Consider the following 13,388-nt stretch of genomic DNA (forward strand, 5'->3'; position numbering starts at 1 on the left):
TACCATACATGAACAGGAATCCGCTAAAAAAGCGTTCAAGGACTGCGGCAAGTGCGACAAAAAAATTTCCGGCTCGTGTCAGCCAAAGATTTCCATAGCCCTAAATTTGGATGTTTATATATGCATAAGTCAGACATGACTTATCCTATTGAATGGCTTGCGATGCGGCGATGAGTGACCGTTTTGTAATTTTTCAAAAAAAAACGTGTAGCGACAAATGGACCGACTGAGGACAAATGGTGCAATCCATCCACAGATGACTAATAAAACACGCTTAATTGTCATCTCGTCGTACTGCTTGGTTCCATATTACAGCAGGCTACTGAATCTTCGCTCGCAATTATAGACCCAAATAGGATTTCCAGTTTTCAACCTAACTGATTTTAGAAATAGGCGCGCCGCGCAAGTAAGTACTATGCCTGAAAGTGTTACATTAATAGCTTTAGCTCTGCCGTAGTAAAGTAATTATAATATATGCCACGGTTTGGTGAACCATATAATAAATATTATGTGATCATAAAGTGGAAACTTAACACACTGTGCAATAAAAGTGGAAATATCAGTATGTACTTGTGCAGTATATAATTATGATAATGTGCGAATCCGATATCTTATGAAAGTCTTACCGCAAGTTTAAGTTTAGTAGTAGTAACCGTTATTGCTTATTATCACATATATTTATATATGTAGTTGTATTTATTTGCACGGTTGCAGCCTGTTATAAATGCTTGGTACGGTATAAGAAGGCTTACTACCGCTTTCAGTTGCATTTACTTTTCGAGCTTTCTTCGGTGCAAATTTTCGTTAATAATTATTGAACAAGTGAATCAATGCCTGCTCGGCTGGACGGCTTTAGTTTTGCCTTAATGATACAGAATTTCTAGTAGAACATGTTCACTGTAGCATAAGCACCTATCTGCTCTGCTACGTCGATTTGCAGAATAAAAAATTTTTGTTTTATTAACGCCATCATGAGCATGACATTTCCGATTGGATAATATCTGAATTCCCAGCTCATTTGCAGAATAAGATCTAATTCATAAAATTCAGTAAAATTTGATTTAAATGGTAATTATGAATGCAGTAACACACAATTCCATAAATAATAACTTTCTATAAAATATGTTCATGTACAGCTCATTTGCACTCATTTGCACATACATGTACTTACATGTATTTGTATGTGCAAATTAAATGCAATGCGCACCGACCACACACTTCACTAATGCAAAACTCACAGACCACAAGTTTATTACTGTATTGAACTCCGCATGAACAAAGCTTCTAATAATGTTTACATTGATTCTGAAAGCCCTTTGGAAGAAAATTTAAATTTTGTAATTAATGCCGCTGTTTTATTCGTTTTGTTTTACTTTTTTCTTATAATTCTTATGTTGCTCTTCGTTTAAATATCTGTGTTACATAATGTGATCGTAAAATTCTTCTAGAAGATAAAAATGGGCCAAACGGCTTTATACGGTATTTTCACTACTTCTACTTACTGTATTTTGCAGTGGTGTCTTCTGTCTATAATGATATTATGATTGTATAAATACAGTGCATTGATACCGCGATTTCATCTGAAGGGCTCAGGACTGGGAGACATAATAACCGTTCCTGGTTTTTGCTCTTATTTTATTGCGATTTGGCTTTTCTGGCAGTATATTTCGAATTATGGCATCCCAGGAAACACAGTTTGTTAAGCGGGCATTTGCTCGCAGAAACCCTACTCGAGGCAGCAAACGGAAAGATGATTCCGAAGAGGAGTCTTCCGAAGACGAAACCCAGATTGTTCGCAATGAGAGAAAGCGTTCGTCCAATCCCTTTGTACAGAAGACTGCCCGAGTAGAGCGAACCAAAGTTGGTGCTGTAGAAAGCGACGAGGAGGACAACAAATCGAAAGAGCTTCGTCGTGAATTCACATACTCCGCCGACCGCTCCAACTTGCGCAAAGGACCGTCAGATATGGGAGCGACAGCCACATTGGAAACCGAGACTCCACACGATCGTGACGCACAAGCCCTTTTCGAGAAGTCCCAGAACTTGAATACGGACTTGAAGGGAAAGGAAGACGATAAGATTTATCGAGGCATGAACAATTATGCACAGTACATTCCCAAGAAAGATACTTCACAGGTAAGAAATTTCAGAATTTTTCTCATATATATTTCTTTTGATTTTTTACTGTTGTTGATGGATTGAGGATGTTATTAGTTACTCTTGTAGCAAGTACTCGCATAATACTTTTCATACCCAGTTCCTCATCTATTTAACTTTCTGTAAATAGTAAGTTCTTGCTAGTATTTTCAGAAAATCTGAGCTTTTTTCGGTATGACTTTAACTGAGTTTAACACCCAGTTTTTCTTGTCCTGATAATTTCGCATCTCATCTGTGTTTTGTGGTGTAGGCGTTTTATCTTTGGTAAACATCAGACAAACCGGACGCGGGAATTGTAAACAACTAAATTTCGTGTTTTTGCTGTACAGGGAAACGCCAGCAGTGGAATGGTACGCAAGGGTCCCATTCGAGCCCCCACGAATGTGCGCTCCAGCGTTCGCTGGGATTACGCACCGGATATCTGCAAAGATTACAAAGAAACGGGATTCTGTGGTTTCGGCGATAGTTGCATATTTTTACACGATCGTTCGGACTACAAGCATGGTTGGCAGTTGGAGCGCGAAGTCGAGCGCAAAACATACGGCCAGAACGATGCCGAAGCTGGCAAATACGAAATTGCTTCGGATGACGAGGATGATCTACCTTTTAAGTGCTTGATTTGCCGTGATACCTTCAAAAACCCCATCGTAACCAAGTGCAAACACTATTTTTGCGAAAGTTGCGCATTAACTAATTACAAGAAGTCAACGCGCTGTTTCGCCTGCAATCAGCAGACAATGGGTGTTTTCAACCCGGCGAAAGAGCTTATAACCAAAATGAAAAAGAATCAAGAGGCCGAAGATTCCACAGAGCCGTCTCATATTCACGACCATCCAGGTACTGAAAGTCACCTTACGAATCGGATAGCCCCAGCCGAAGAAGCAGAAGATTAATCACTATCACACGGAAGCGGGGATATTGTATTTGTTATTGAGAACTTTTATTTGTACGACAAGTCCATACGAATGATTCCTCAGCTCCACGGGCCCAGTAATGTGGCTGGAAGATCTTGGTGTATTCACTGTATTGTATATGAACAGAGCGATGTGTTGCATGATATGCGTGCGATATTATTTGTTCGAAAAAATGTGACGAAAAAATCGATATAAAATCGTCATTAAACATGAATTGTTCCCATTAAAATTTGACTTCCTACCTAAGCTTGAGCGCCTTGAGATCGTTTTCCTTCGAAATCGTATAAACTGTTTCGTTTCCAAATAGCTGATTGCTTTCTAGACTCAGTTTAACTGTAACAATTATCAGTACAGGCTCCATGGAAAACTATCTACCTATTCGTAGTTTTTTCACAGTTTGTTTTTACTTTTCCATAACTTTTTTGAAAACCACATCCACTGGTACAAGAAACCTGGGCAACGCCGTCTCGGGGTGGTTGTCGCGCAGCAAACTGTTATGGATTATTTGATAGTGCTACAAACTACTTGAAAGTTGAAACTAGAGTACTACATTTATACGTAAGTAGTTACTTAAAAATTCCAATAAACTGCGAAATCTCTGTTTATTTTTAAACTTTGATTTTGAGATTTATTTTTCATGTTATGTCGTGATTGGTCTGGATATTAAAATGGCCATCCTTTTAATTGCTATCAGCATCGTGAGCTTTCTGTTTCTTCTCTACATGATATCCCCACTGCTCGCTCCGAAGCAAATGAACCTCAGAGGCGTGCATGTCCTGATCACTGGGGGATCTTACGGAATCGGGTTCTCCGTGGCCAAGGAAGCCTTCCGCCTCGGTGCCCATGTCACTATCGTGGCACGCGGCGCTGCCAAACTGAAGGAAGCTAAAGACCAGATTCTGGCGCTCGAGCCGCTGATGCCGTCGCAGAAAGTGGCAGCCTTGTCTTTGGACATCACCGATGCCAAGAACGTCCCTCTCGCTTTCAGTGAAGCCGTGGAAGCCAACGGGCCGATTGACGTGCTGATTAACTGCGCTGGCACATCCAGCGCACAGATCTTCGAGGATATTCCACTGGAGGAGTTCCATCGCCTGATGGATATCAACTATTTCGGCTCGGTGTACTGCACTAAGTGCGTGGTGCCCAGTATGAAGCAGCGTCGCGCCGGGCGCATCGTCTTCGTCTCCTCACAGGCCGGGCAGGTGGGGCTTTACGGGTTCAGTGCGTATTCGGCGACCAAGTTTGCGCTGCGCGGTCTCGCCGAGGCCCTGGAAATGGAGCTGAAACCCTTCAACATCCACGTCACCCTGGTGCATCCGCCTGACACGGATACGCCGGGATTTAAGGAAGAAGAGAAAACCAAGCCGCAGATCAATCGCGCCATCTCGCAGACAGCCGGATTGTACTCGGCGGATCAGGTTGCGCGTATTCTGTTAGATGATACCCAGAGTGGGAAGTTCCTGTCGTACGTGGGCATTGACGGGTTCATGCTGACCTGTGTCAGTGCCGGAATGTCGCCTGTGATTTCCATCATGGAACCGCTGCAGCAGTTCTTCCTGGCGGGATTATTTCGGTGTATCGGATTGGCTTACAGGAGATATTTTGATGCGATAGTCAAGCGTGGTGTAACGGAGAAAACTCGTTCGTAATAATACTTGAACGGTTCGGAACCTTGCATACATTTCTAACGCCTGGAAAGCAGAACATTATTTGAGTCGCTCGGTTATTTAAAAATTTGTTGTAGCGCAGACCTCGCTTCTCGTGTTTTTTTTTTAATTTGAATTGAATCTGTGATGTTATTGATTTCATGAATTATGACAGTGTTATCTATAGACTATATTCAATTTTATTTTTATAATGGGTGTTATGTTTATTTTTTATCGTAGAAACTGACTACCTGCTCCGTGAAGAAATAATAATAATACTAGTAACATTTTGCATTTGGAGTATATTTTGGACCGTCCTTGCTCCGACTGTTGGCATATTGCATGCATTCTTGCATATTTCGATTAGATGGTTAGTAACAAAAGTTAGTAGATAAATCAAATAAAAATCCTGAATTTCTGTGAAAATAGTTAGAATCCTGCTATCTATTAATTCTGATATCAAAATCAGGATTCTCTCGATGAGGCACAAACAGAAATATGTCGATGAGACACGAACATAAATAAACTGTCTGTGTCCCATAATGCTGAATGAATCTACGGTTTTAAATACTTTGTACATTTTCGAAAGGCAAAAGTTGTGTGTGTCTGCAAGTCTGCATAGGATAGCTCGAAAACACGTACTTTAAATTCGTTCTGGAGTACGTAATGAAGGTTTTACGTTTTAATGGTCACCGCACCAGTATATATGCTCATGGCACAAAATTCCAAATATACACAACTGCGATTAAAAATAGAACACCTACGCGTTGCAAATTCTACAGTCCAATTTATGTCTTTATAAATCACATCATCGTTCAGCATGTCATGCAAATATTGCACTGAATTAACACAAAGTGTTACAATCGGGCCACATAAACATGCATAAAGTGCACTATTGAATCAGAAGACTAGACAGGAAAACGTCAAAGGTAAAAACGGAAGTGCAACAATGCCGCATTGGCAGAAATAACACTCCACTTGACACTGGATAACCTATAAACTTTGGGATTTGAATCAAAGTTAAAACCTCAACAAAAAATATTAGTGACACCAATAATACGGACTCTGCGACACAGATCCTTCTTATCAAGCACAAGACTGTCCAGCAAAATTACCGGGACATATCAAATACATCTGATATCGCCAAAGGAACCTTCGTTGCTCTAATACAGATCGTTTAGGTAGCAGGAGTAGCCCATAACAACCCAGAGGTTAAATAAATCATCTATCCCGGCAGCTAGCGACTAGCGGGCATCCCTCGAAGTGGTCTTGACATGACTGTCATTAGGCACCATTTGTATACTCTCAATCCGTATCTGGGGAACACTGATGGTATTTCCGGTGGCGGTGCTGCTTAAGGATGCGGCTGACTTGTTAGCGGTCATCATATTAGTGACATTGGTGCGTCGCAGATCGGGCTTGATGAAGACTGCATAAAGCGATTGAGAAAAAAACATCATCAATCAGCAATTGTGCCAGTTACGCAATTAAGGCGTACAAGTTGGCTCATCTACAAGAAAATCTTTGCTCTCTTCTTACATGTCATGACAGTCCCGATGAAGAGCCAGCCCGCAATGAATCCGTTGGACCCGACCGGATCCTTTGTTTCATTCAATATGACACCCATCAACTGTGTGAGGAGAAAACCAAACAGCTGAGCACTGCAATTGAGAAGACCGGATGACGTTCCTTCCGGTGCAGGATACGTTATCTCGGCGGCAAATTCGAAGCCCACGGGTAGATAACCCGTCATAAAGAATCTGTGCGTGAGACAGGACAAAGTCAACATCGCGTCTGCTTAAATGGATGAGCAGCCACAGAAGATCTCGGCTATCACTATACTCACTACAGACAGGTCAAGGGAATTTGAAGTTTACACTCACCCCAGACAAGCCGCCACAATAAAGATGAGTAAAATGGAAAAGGGCAGCACAATGGCGAAGGCGATCATACACAGGAAAGACAACAGATAAATTACGAATGTCGTTGTCCTGCAAAGTCGAAAGATTATTGATCGTCTGCAATTAGATGACTCGAGGTGGCAAGGGTTAATGTCAGACCACCATTTCATAAACCACAATTTCATGATTACCGAAACTTCAGCGATAGCTCATGCTCATGGTGCTCTTGATATGGTTCATGCTATCATTTGTTATGGAGTAATACGACAGATTACCGTGATATTTACAATGCCGAACAATCTTTTCACTGTTTCAGCAAACAAGAGTTCGACCTCTTTCATAGCCAATCAATATCAGCAAACTGTACGGTACAATTAGATCTAGCTTCGAAGAACGACTCTACAAATAATAAACCACAAAGTCAATATTCGATTACCGGGAATATTAATACGAACTCGTATAAACCCGCTCAATTATTGCCACTAAGCAAATATGATGCAAAAACTAATCCCATTAACAGATGGGCTAGAAAAATGTCAAAAACTTGGGAAACTACAAAAACAATGAAATCTACACAGTTTTTAATGATCCTTTCGTTTTGACTAATTATTCGACACAAGTTATCCTCAAGAAAAGCTACATTAAAACTCCTTGTATGGCTAACAGCATCATACTGTCGATCTTGAAAATTTCTTGCACGTTCTATCATTTTCCTTACGGGCGGATGCGGGCAGTCGTTGCACCGTAGCGTACCCCCAGCAGTAACTATTGTAACTTGATGGATTAGACATCACGCAAAATCCATGTAAAAACTCTTTCCCATTTCGTGCTCAACTGAATATCTGGGACAGAGTTTTAACTACAAGTTCAATATCCTGACATCTAACACTCTGCTATGCCCTAGCCAGTGTAAACAGTTACGCTCAGGGGAGCGCTATGTGACAACTACAAGAATACGTACTTGTAATTTCCGCTCCAGGATAACCATAACCCGCCGATAAACGATCCCACTAATCCAGCAAGGACAATTGTCATACCTATGCGGCCGGCGTTTTCGTTCTCATCCTGTGCAAAATACGAAAAATAAAAATTTGAACGACACAAAGAATTTAAGGCAAGGTAAAATAAAGAAAGTAGTCGAAATGTTTCGCCAGAAGATTTTATTCTTACCGGGAAGAAATGCAGAATGCACTGGTTCAGCAACGTGCTGATGGCGTAAAACGCTCCGACATTAATCCCATAACTTACAACGAGGATGATGAAATTCCAATTTCTTATCAGAATTTTAATCCAATTCAAGTAAGTGCTTTCTGCAGCCTCCTGCAGAATAGCCGCCTGCGCCGGACTGGGCGGGTAACGTGGAGCATGTTGGAAGACTAACGAGCACGAAACACCACATTAACGCCAATCACTCGACCGAACAGAATAAGCCAGTCGAAAAATGAAACACAAACACTTACCAAACAGAACAACAAGAAAGAGAAATCCGTTCAGCGCAGTGGATCCATAGAACAGGGTTGCGAGATTCCGACCGTAGAGATCATAGGTGTCGCAGTTTAAATAATCCGATGAGATATTTTGGTAACGTGCATCATTCTGCATAATCGTTACGTTTCTTTCCTGGAGACACAGATCGTGCGGATCCGATGCATTATGAAAAGGATTATTTGGATCAGTAGGGACCAACATCGGCGGAAGTAGAAATCCCAAGGCCACACCCAGCTGCCAGTTAGAGCAAAAACGCGTCAATACACACGATGACTGGAAAAACTAGCTGCAACTCTTCTCAGTTCCCGATCGACTTAACCAGATCGGCATCGTCAAGATAGTGATCTTGACCACAATCAACTGGGAAGAAATATTTAAATGACACAGTTGCGACGGCACGATCTAAACACTTAGGGAATCGCTGAGCAATGCGCAATTTTATCGACTTGCTGCATTACAACTGCAGTTCGTGACAAGGCCGAAAAGAGGCAAATTTGGAAAATCAATGTATGCTATTTGAAGTAAAGCACGTGAACTAATTCGCCTAACCACTTGAGAAAGAAATCATTTCTGTCTACATGCCATGTGACAAATTCAAATACGGTAAACATTTGCTAGGAAAATTGGCAACAAATACAGCACCGTAGAATTTTCCGTTTTTAGAATCTTCAGGCTACAGGCAGCCATAGCGGTATAACCGCACAACACCAGTATTTAATACGCAGAATTGTGCACAAAACCCTCAAGCAATTTAAAATATTGTTAAACTACCAATTTTGAATAAAACTGTGATGAAAATTAAAAAGCTCGATTTAAAAGCGTTAACTCCTATAAATTTTGTTGTTTTTTGTAAGAAATCTTGCGACCTGAAACTAGATGATGACGCACCGGATGAATGCCAAAACTTAAACAATTTCGCGCTAGCTTGAAAAATACACCATAACTAATCGCTGCATAAACTTTACACCCTGTTAAGTTTTAAGCTGTTAGCAAGGATTGCGCTTGCGATGACAGAATCTTCAACCAGTAATCGCCGTACAAATTTCCGCCTGAATACCAGCCTAACGAGCATTTGTCGGATCTAAATTTAGCGTTATTAAAATAACCAGCCTGACGACAAATCCGCACAGCCGGATCGATCATTATCACCATTTATTTTCCTTGTAATAAGATGAAATATAAACTGAAATCCTTAAACAAACTGTAAATTCCTCTAACCTGATTGCCAAACACTCCAAAAGCCGTCGCCACCGACACCTCCTTGGCGCTGAACCAGACGGCAGCCAGGCGCGCCGGAAGTCCCAGAATGAAGATCTGCGACATGGCCGCAACGGTCTGCCCGACGAAAGTCACCACGAAGCGGTCGGGGACAGCGCTGAAGCACTTAATTGCGCTGCCGATGAAATTCCCCAATGATCCAATTAAAGCCACCACCCGCAAACCTTTTTTATCCAGCAGCCACGTCGCCGGAAACACCAGCGGAATATACGTCAGCATGTAAATCATGGACAGCCAGTCCACCGACAGCGGCGAGACACCGTAGTAGAATACTATCTTATCGCTAATAATCCCGTATTCAATCCATTGAAAGGCATTGCTCATGGAATACAGACAGAACACAGCCAGCATAATCCAACGCCGGGGTGTGGTGCGGTACAGCGGCGGCTGAGATTCGTCCACAATCTGAATATCCCCGTCGGTGGTCTCGCGGTCCTCCTTGCCGCAGATCTGCCGGACAATACGGGCGAATGAGTCGGAGAAATTGAAGGCGAAGGCGTGGGATTCGCGGCGCTGCAGACGCTTCTTGGGCAAATCGGCCGGACTGCCCTCGGCGCGCGGCTCCATCTTCTGATAACTACGGCTCGGTCCAGTCGGTGATCCGGCGGAGGGTGAGGAATATTCGCGTAATTCAGCATTGTCGTTATTAAGTCCATTGGGCCTGTTATTAAGCGTCGTGCCAGCCGCGGTAAATACGCTGTCGTCGGCTGGCTTAGACGTGCTAATCACAATTTTTGGCGATTTCGCTGATTGCAGCGGGACTTTGGCCTCGGCCTCTTCGTCGCTGTCAAGTGCCATTCTGTCACATTGACAATCAGGAATGCGGGCCCGGACACCGCAGCTGTGGGAAACGTGGAGATTACCTGCAAATTTTGCAACAATCTTCAGGCAAATGTACACTCCACTTTGTCCCAATTGACACGTTGAACAATATGTGCAGAAACACGGGCACGTGTAAACCGTGGGAAAATGCAAACGTTAATAATTCTAATTAGATTTTGTAGAATATTTTGGCATCGTCCCGTATTTACGAAATTCCTCAAGACTGACAATTATGGGTCTCACAAGACAACACGTCAGCGAGAACACGACACAAAAAAGACAAACGAAGAGAACCGCTAACTTACTTGCATAGGAAGCTCTCTCAAAGACAGTCTGGCAAAAATGATAAATACTACCAGAAATAGAATCGACCGGAACTCTGTCTTATTCTTTCAAGTCAAGAAACTAGGAAATATCGACCGATTCTGCAGCTCGTTAGGCACTGCTCCAAGTATGAAATCCACTCAGAAAACTGGACGCCATTTCACTTACATCATCCCACAAACCAAAACTCAACTTATAATTCTATGCGAAAGGAATAAAACGATTATCTAAAAAGAAAATAATCAGAAGTAACAAAAAAGCAAATCTCATCCAGAACAATCACAAAGCGTAGTCGTAAAACTCACTGAACGTGATAGCTGGCACAGTCTTCATCTAGCATGAAAAATATTCGCTTTATGCTGTAATCCTGCACGATGTGTATTGTACATTGATACTGTGTAGCCCTGCGAGGCTGAGACACCGCCGACAAGCGCAAGAAAGTTTTTAGCTGCTTGCATTCCGTTTTTGTTACTATTATTAATTTTGTTAAATTCACACAAAGCACACTGGACATTAATTTTCTTACAGTTAATATAACTATAGATACCCTGCACAATTGTTTACAAATCTTTTGATCGTTTCTTTCACTTTCAATACTTCGAACGAGTACACATTATACAAGGTTGGAACTGAAAATACCGCATACCAGTTGAATTATGCCTTGATATTGAAACAGTAATTATGACATTGATTAATGCGTCTGAACAGTAATGCCTTATATCGATACATATTCGCGAGATATCACTTTAAAAGGTAGCGGTAAAATTAATTTCAGTGGCGTTAATTGTGTAGTTTCTGCAGTTTGAAAGACTTCAAAGATTATTGCAAAGAAGACGAGAAAAGTTAAACATTCTGGAAATCGTTCTAAAATTTAATGGCGCATTAGTCGGTATTTACGGGGATTGGAAACATATAGATATGTAGTACATATTATGTACGGTCACCGTGACCAGTGACCAGACCACACACATGCCTTCATTCTCACGTGCATAAAATATTATAAACGAACTACTCTTGCGCTGGTACATTTTCCGGAGCGGACTGACACCAGTTGGCAGTCGGTTAAACTAGAATAATTACAAAGACTAGTCTTTGTACACTATTTAGTTTACGGCTTGTTTTCGTCAGGTCTATGGAAAGTCAAATGTAATTACAAATTTATAGTATGTACACGAATAATACGTAATTTGCACAGCGAGTCCGCGACGGAATGTTTTCGCTGACTGCGAAGCAGACAAGAAAACGCCACTTCGTGTTTTCAGTAATTGTACACCAAAACGGCGTGTAACGGAAACGCTGTTGATAACGCACATTATTTCCTTATAATTGTTCTTTTTTTATCTAATTATTCCTAAACAGCTGATGTGGCATCGTCTGAAACCATAAGTTTGATCCAATCATTATCGCGAAATCGGTACGTAACGCGATCGTCAGTAATAATTTACCGTTTATCGTAATTTAAATTTTACGAAAACGGATGACCCAAACATGTATGTACACAACTGTATCATGAATAGAGAATTGGAATCAGCAACACTGAGCATATATAGTACTTTTCGTTCGAACTCCACAAGTAATAAATAAATAGTAAAACAGTACTGTGCTATTACTTATGGATTTATTTTTGTGGTCGATACGAACGCAGTTATTGTGTACACAAAAGTTGCTGAAATATGGAAACGCTTTGGCATTGCTCTATTATGCAATGTGTATGTGCGTCATTGCTAATGCAAACTATGTAGAATTTCCTTAAGGTACTTGAATTTGAAGTATTAACATTTGAATGTTAAAAGCAACTTAACATTGAAATTTCCCAAACCTAAATACCAAGAAAAAATACTACAGAACTGGTAATTTAATAAACGCTTGACTTTTCATATGACTTCTGCCGATTAATTAGATTTTTCTAATCAGCTGGACTTATCAAGTGATGATATAGTGTCAAAGTTAGTAGTAGATAGAGTAACAACTAAGAAACTGGATCGTGTTGCAATACTGCAGGCTCGATCTCTTTGCTGTAAGAAATGACGAACAATGCAACAGCTGTAACATGAATTTTTTATTGTATTGACAAATTTGTAGTATAATAGCTAATCGAAGATTATGTGGATGATTACATTACAGACTTGGAGCATCCATAATTATTATCACTATAATGCGTAAGTGGCAGATCAAACATAAAGTACATAATATTATACAGGTTTTTAAAATATCGTAATGTTACATAAAAATAGAACCAGGCGTAAAAATCGTTCATCTATAGTTCATACCTTGTGTCAATAAAGCAGACTGATGTAACAAGCGATTGCTAACCACAGCGGAAGCTGTTAATTATTTTCCAGATAAAGCGGGATGGATTGACGGAAAGGCATGGGATTCAAACAAGAATAAGTGGATGCGCACACAGTGCAACCGGCAAAACAACTAACGTTTTGATCTGGCAGCAAAGCAGTCTTGATAGGATAATCTTTTCGTTTATGCTTGTTATTGCCACTGAATCTATCCCGTCCACTAACACGGGCGTGTGTGTGCACGGCAGAGGAATCAATAAAATTATCCTAGTGTTCATCCTCCTAGCTCAATACGCGACTATTCCACTTGCATAAAGACGTTCTAGTTCGTATTACGTAGTTGGTAGTACTACTTGGTACTGGAACTGTATACATCTGCACACTTCTATACGTCAAATACATTACTATCTACAGTAGTTCTGTACCGTATGTACGTGTTTAATACTTTGCACATACTTCTACCAAATTACAGCGGCACCGCCTTTACCAGTTAGCTGAAACCATTGTATGGCATTTCCGGTCCGCTTGTACTGCTAGCTGGACGCGTTACTGTTTCCCGAAACTGTT

At 41.1% G+C, this 13,388-nt stretch overlaps 3 protein-coding genes across 5 annotated transcripts; 2 read left to right on the forward strand and 1 right to left on the reverse strand.

The window, feature by feature from the left end:
- The first annotated feature begins 1,271 nt into the window (after positions 1–1,271).
- LOC129586255 (E3 ubiquitin-protein ligase RNF113A-like) lies at positions 1,272–3,304 on the forward strand. Its single transcript, XM_055479366.1, has 2 exons — positions 1,272–2,136; positions 2,487–3,304. The coding sequence occupies exons 1-2, from the start codon at positions 1,675–1,677 to the stop codon at positions 3,048–3,050; spliced, it is 1,026 nt and encodes a 341-aa protein (XP_055335341.1). The 5' UTR covers positions 1,272–1,674; the 3' UTR covers positions 3,051–3,304.
- A 321-nt stretch (positions 3,305–3,625) lies between these two features.
- Positions 3,626–5,012, forward strand: LOC129586194 (3-ketodihydrosphingosine reductase-like). Its single transcript, XM_055479257.1, has one exon. The coding sequence runs from the start codon at positions 3,740–3,742 to the stop codon at positions 4,718–4,720; it is 981 nt and encodes a 326-aa protein (XP_055335232.1). The 5' UTR covers positions 3,626–3,739; the 3' UTR covers positions 4,721–5,012.
- Positions 5,013–5,424: 412 nt separating this feature from the next.
- On the reverse strand, positions 5,425–13,086 carry LOC129586287 (feline leukemia virus subgroup C receptor-related protein 1-like). Of its 3 annotated transcripts, none has more exons than XM_055479418.1 (8): positions 12,801–13,086; positions 9,325–10,247; positions 8,079–8,340; positions 7,789–7,994; positions 7,580–7,683; positions 6,601–6,708; positions 6,257–6,477; positions 5,425–6,146 (listed from the first exon to the last, which is right to left on the reverse strand). In XM_055479418.1, the coding sequence occupies exons 2-8, from the start codon at positions 10,180–10,182 to the stop codon at positions 5,962–5,964; spliced, it is 1,944 nt and encodes a 647-aa protein (XP_055335393.1). In that variant the 5' UTR covers positions 10,183–10,247; positions 12,801–13,086; the 3' UTR covers positions 5,425–5,961. The 3 variants fall into 3 exon arrangements, with proteins under 3 accessions (XP_055335393.1, XP_055335394.1, XP_055335392.1); XM_055479419.1 differs by lacking the exon at positions 12,801–13,086 and adding an exon at positions 10,699–10,914; XM_055479417.1 differs by lacking the exon at positions 12,801–13,086 and adding an exon at positions 10,512–10,913 and having other exon boundaries at positions 5,426–6,146.
- Positions 13,087–13,388: the final 302 nt, after the last annotated feature.

Source organism: Paramacrobiotus metropolitanus, unplaced genomic scaffold (genome assembly GCF_019649055.1).
Source record: "Paramacrobiotus metropolitanus isolate TYO unplaced genomic scaffold, Prichtersi_v1.0 Parri_scaffold0000020, whole genome shotgun sequence".
Taxonomy (NCBI): domain Eukaryota; kingdom Metazoa; phylum Tardigrada; class Eutardigrada; order Parachela; family Macrobiotidae; genus Paramacrobiotus; species Paramacrobiotus metropolitanus.

What these genes read in the sequence shown, in the direction of transcription:
- LOC129586255 (XM_055479366.1), top strand. Translation starts at nt 1,675, where the DNA reads ATGGCATCCCAGGAAACACAGTTTGTTAAGCGGGCATTTGCTCGCAGA. An exon ending in CCAAGAAAGATACTTCACAG is followed by an intron (nt 2,137 to 2,486) that starts GTAAGAAATTTC and finishes TTTGCTGTACAG; the next exon opens with GGAAACGCCAGCAGTGGAAT.
- LOC129586194 (XM_055479257.1), top strand. Translation starts at nt 3,740, where the DNA reads ATGGCCATCCTTTTAATTGCTATCAGCATCGTGAGCTTTCTGTTTCTT.
- LOC129586287 (XM_055479418.1), bottom strand. Translation starts at nt 10,182, where the DNA reads ATGGCACTTGACAGCGACGAAGAGGCCGAGGCCAAAGTCCCGCTGCAA. An exon ending in GCATTCTGCATTTCTTCCCG is followed by an intron (nt 7,684 to 7,788) that starts GTAAGAATAAAA and finishes TATTTTGCACAG; the next exon opens with GATGAGAACGAAAACGCCGG. An exon ending in TCCTGGAGCGGAAATTACAA is followed by an intron (nt 6,709 to 7,579) that starts GTACGTATTCTT and finishes TCGACTTTGCAG; the next exon opens with GACAACGACATTCGTAATTT.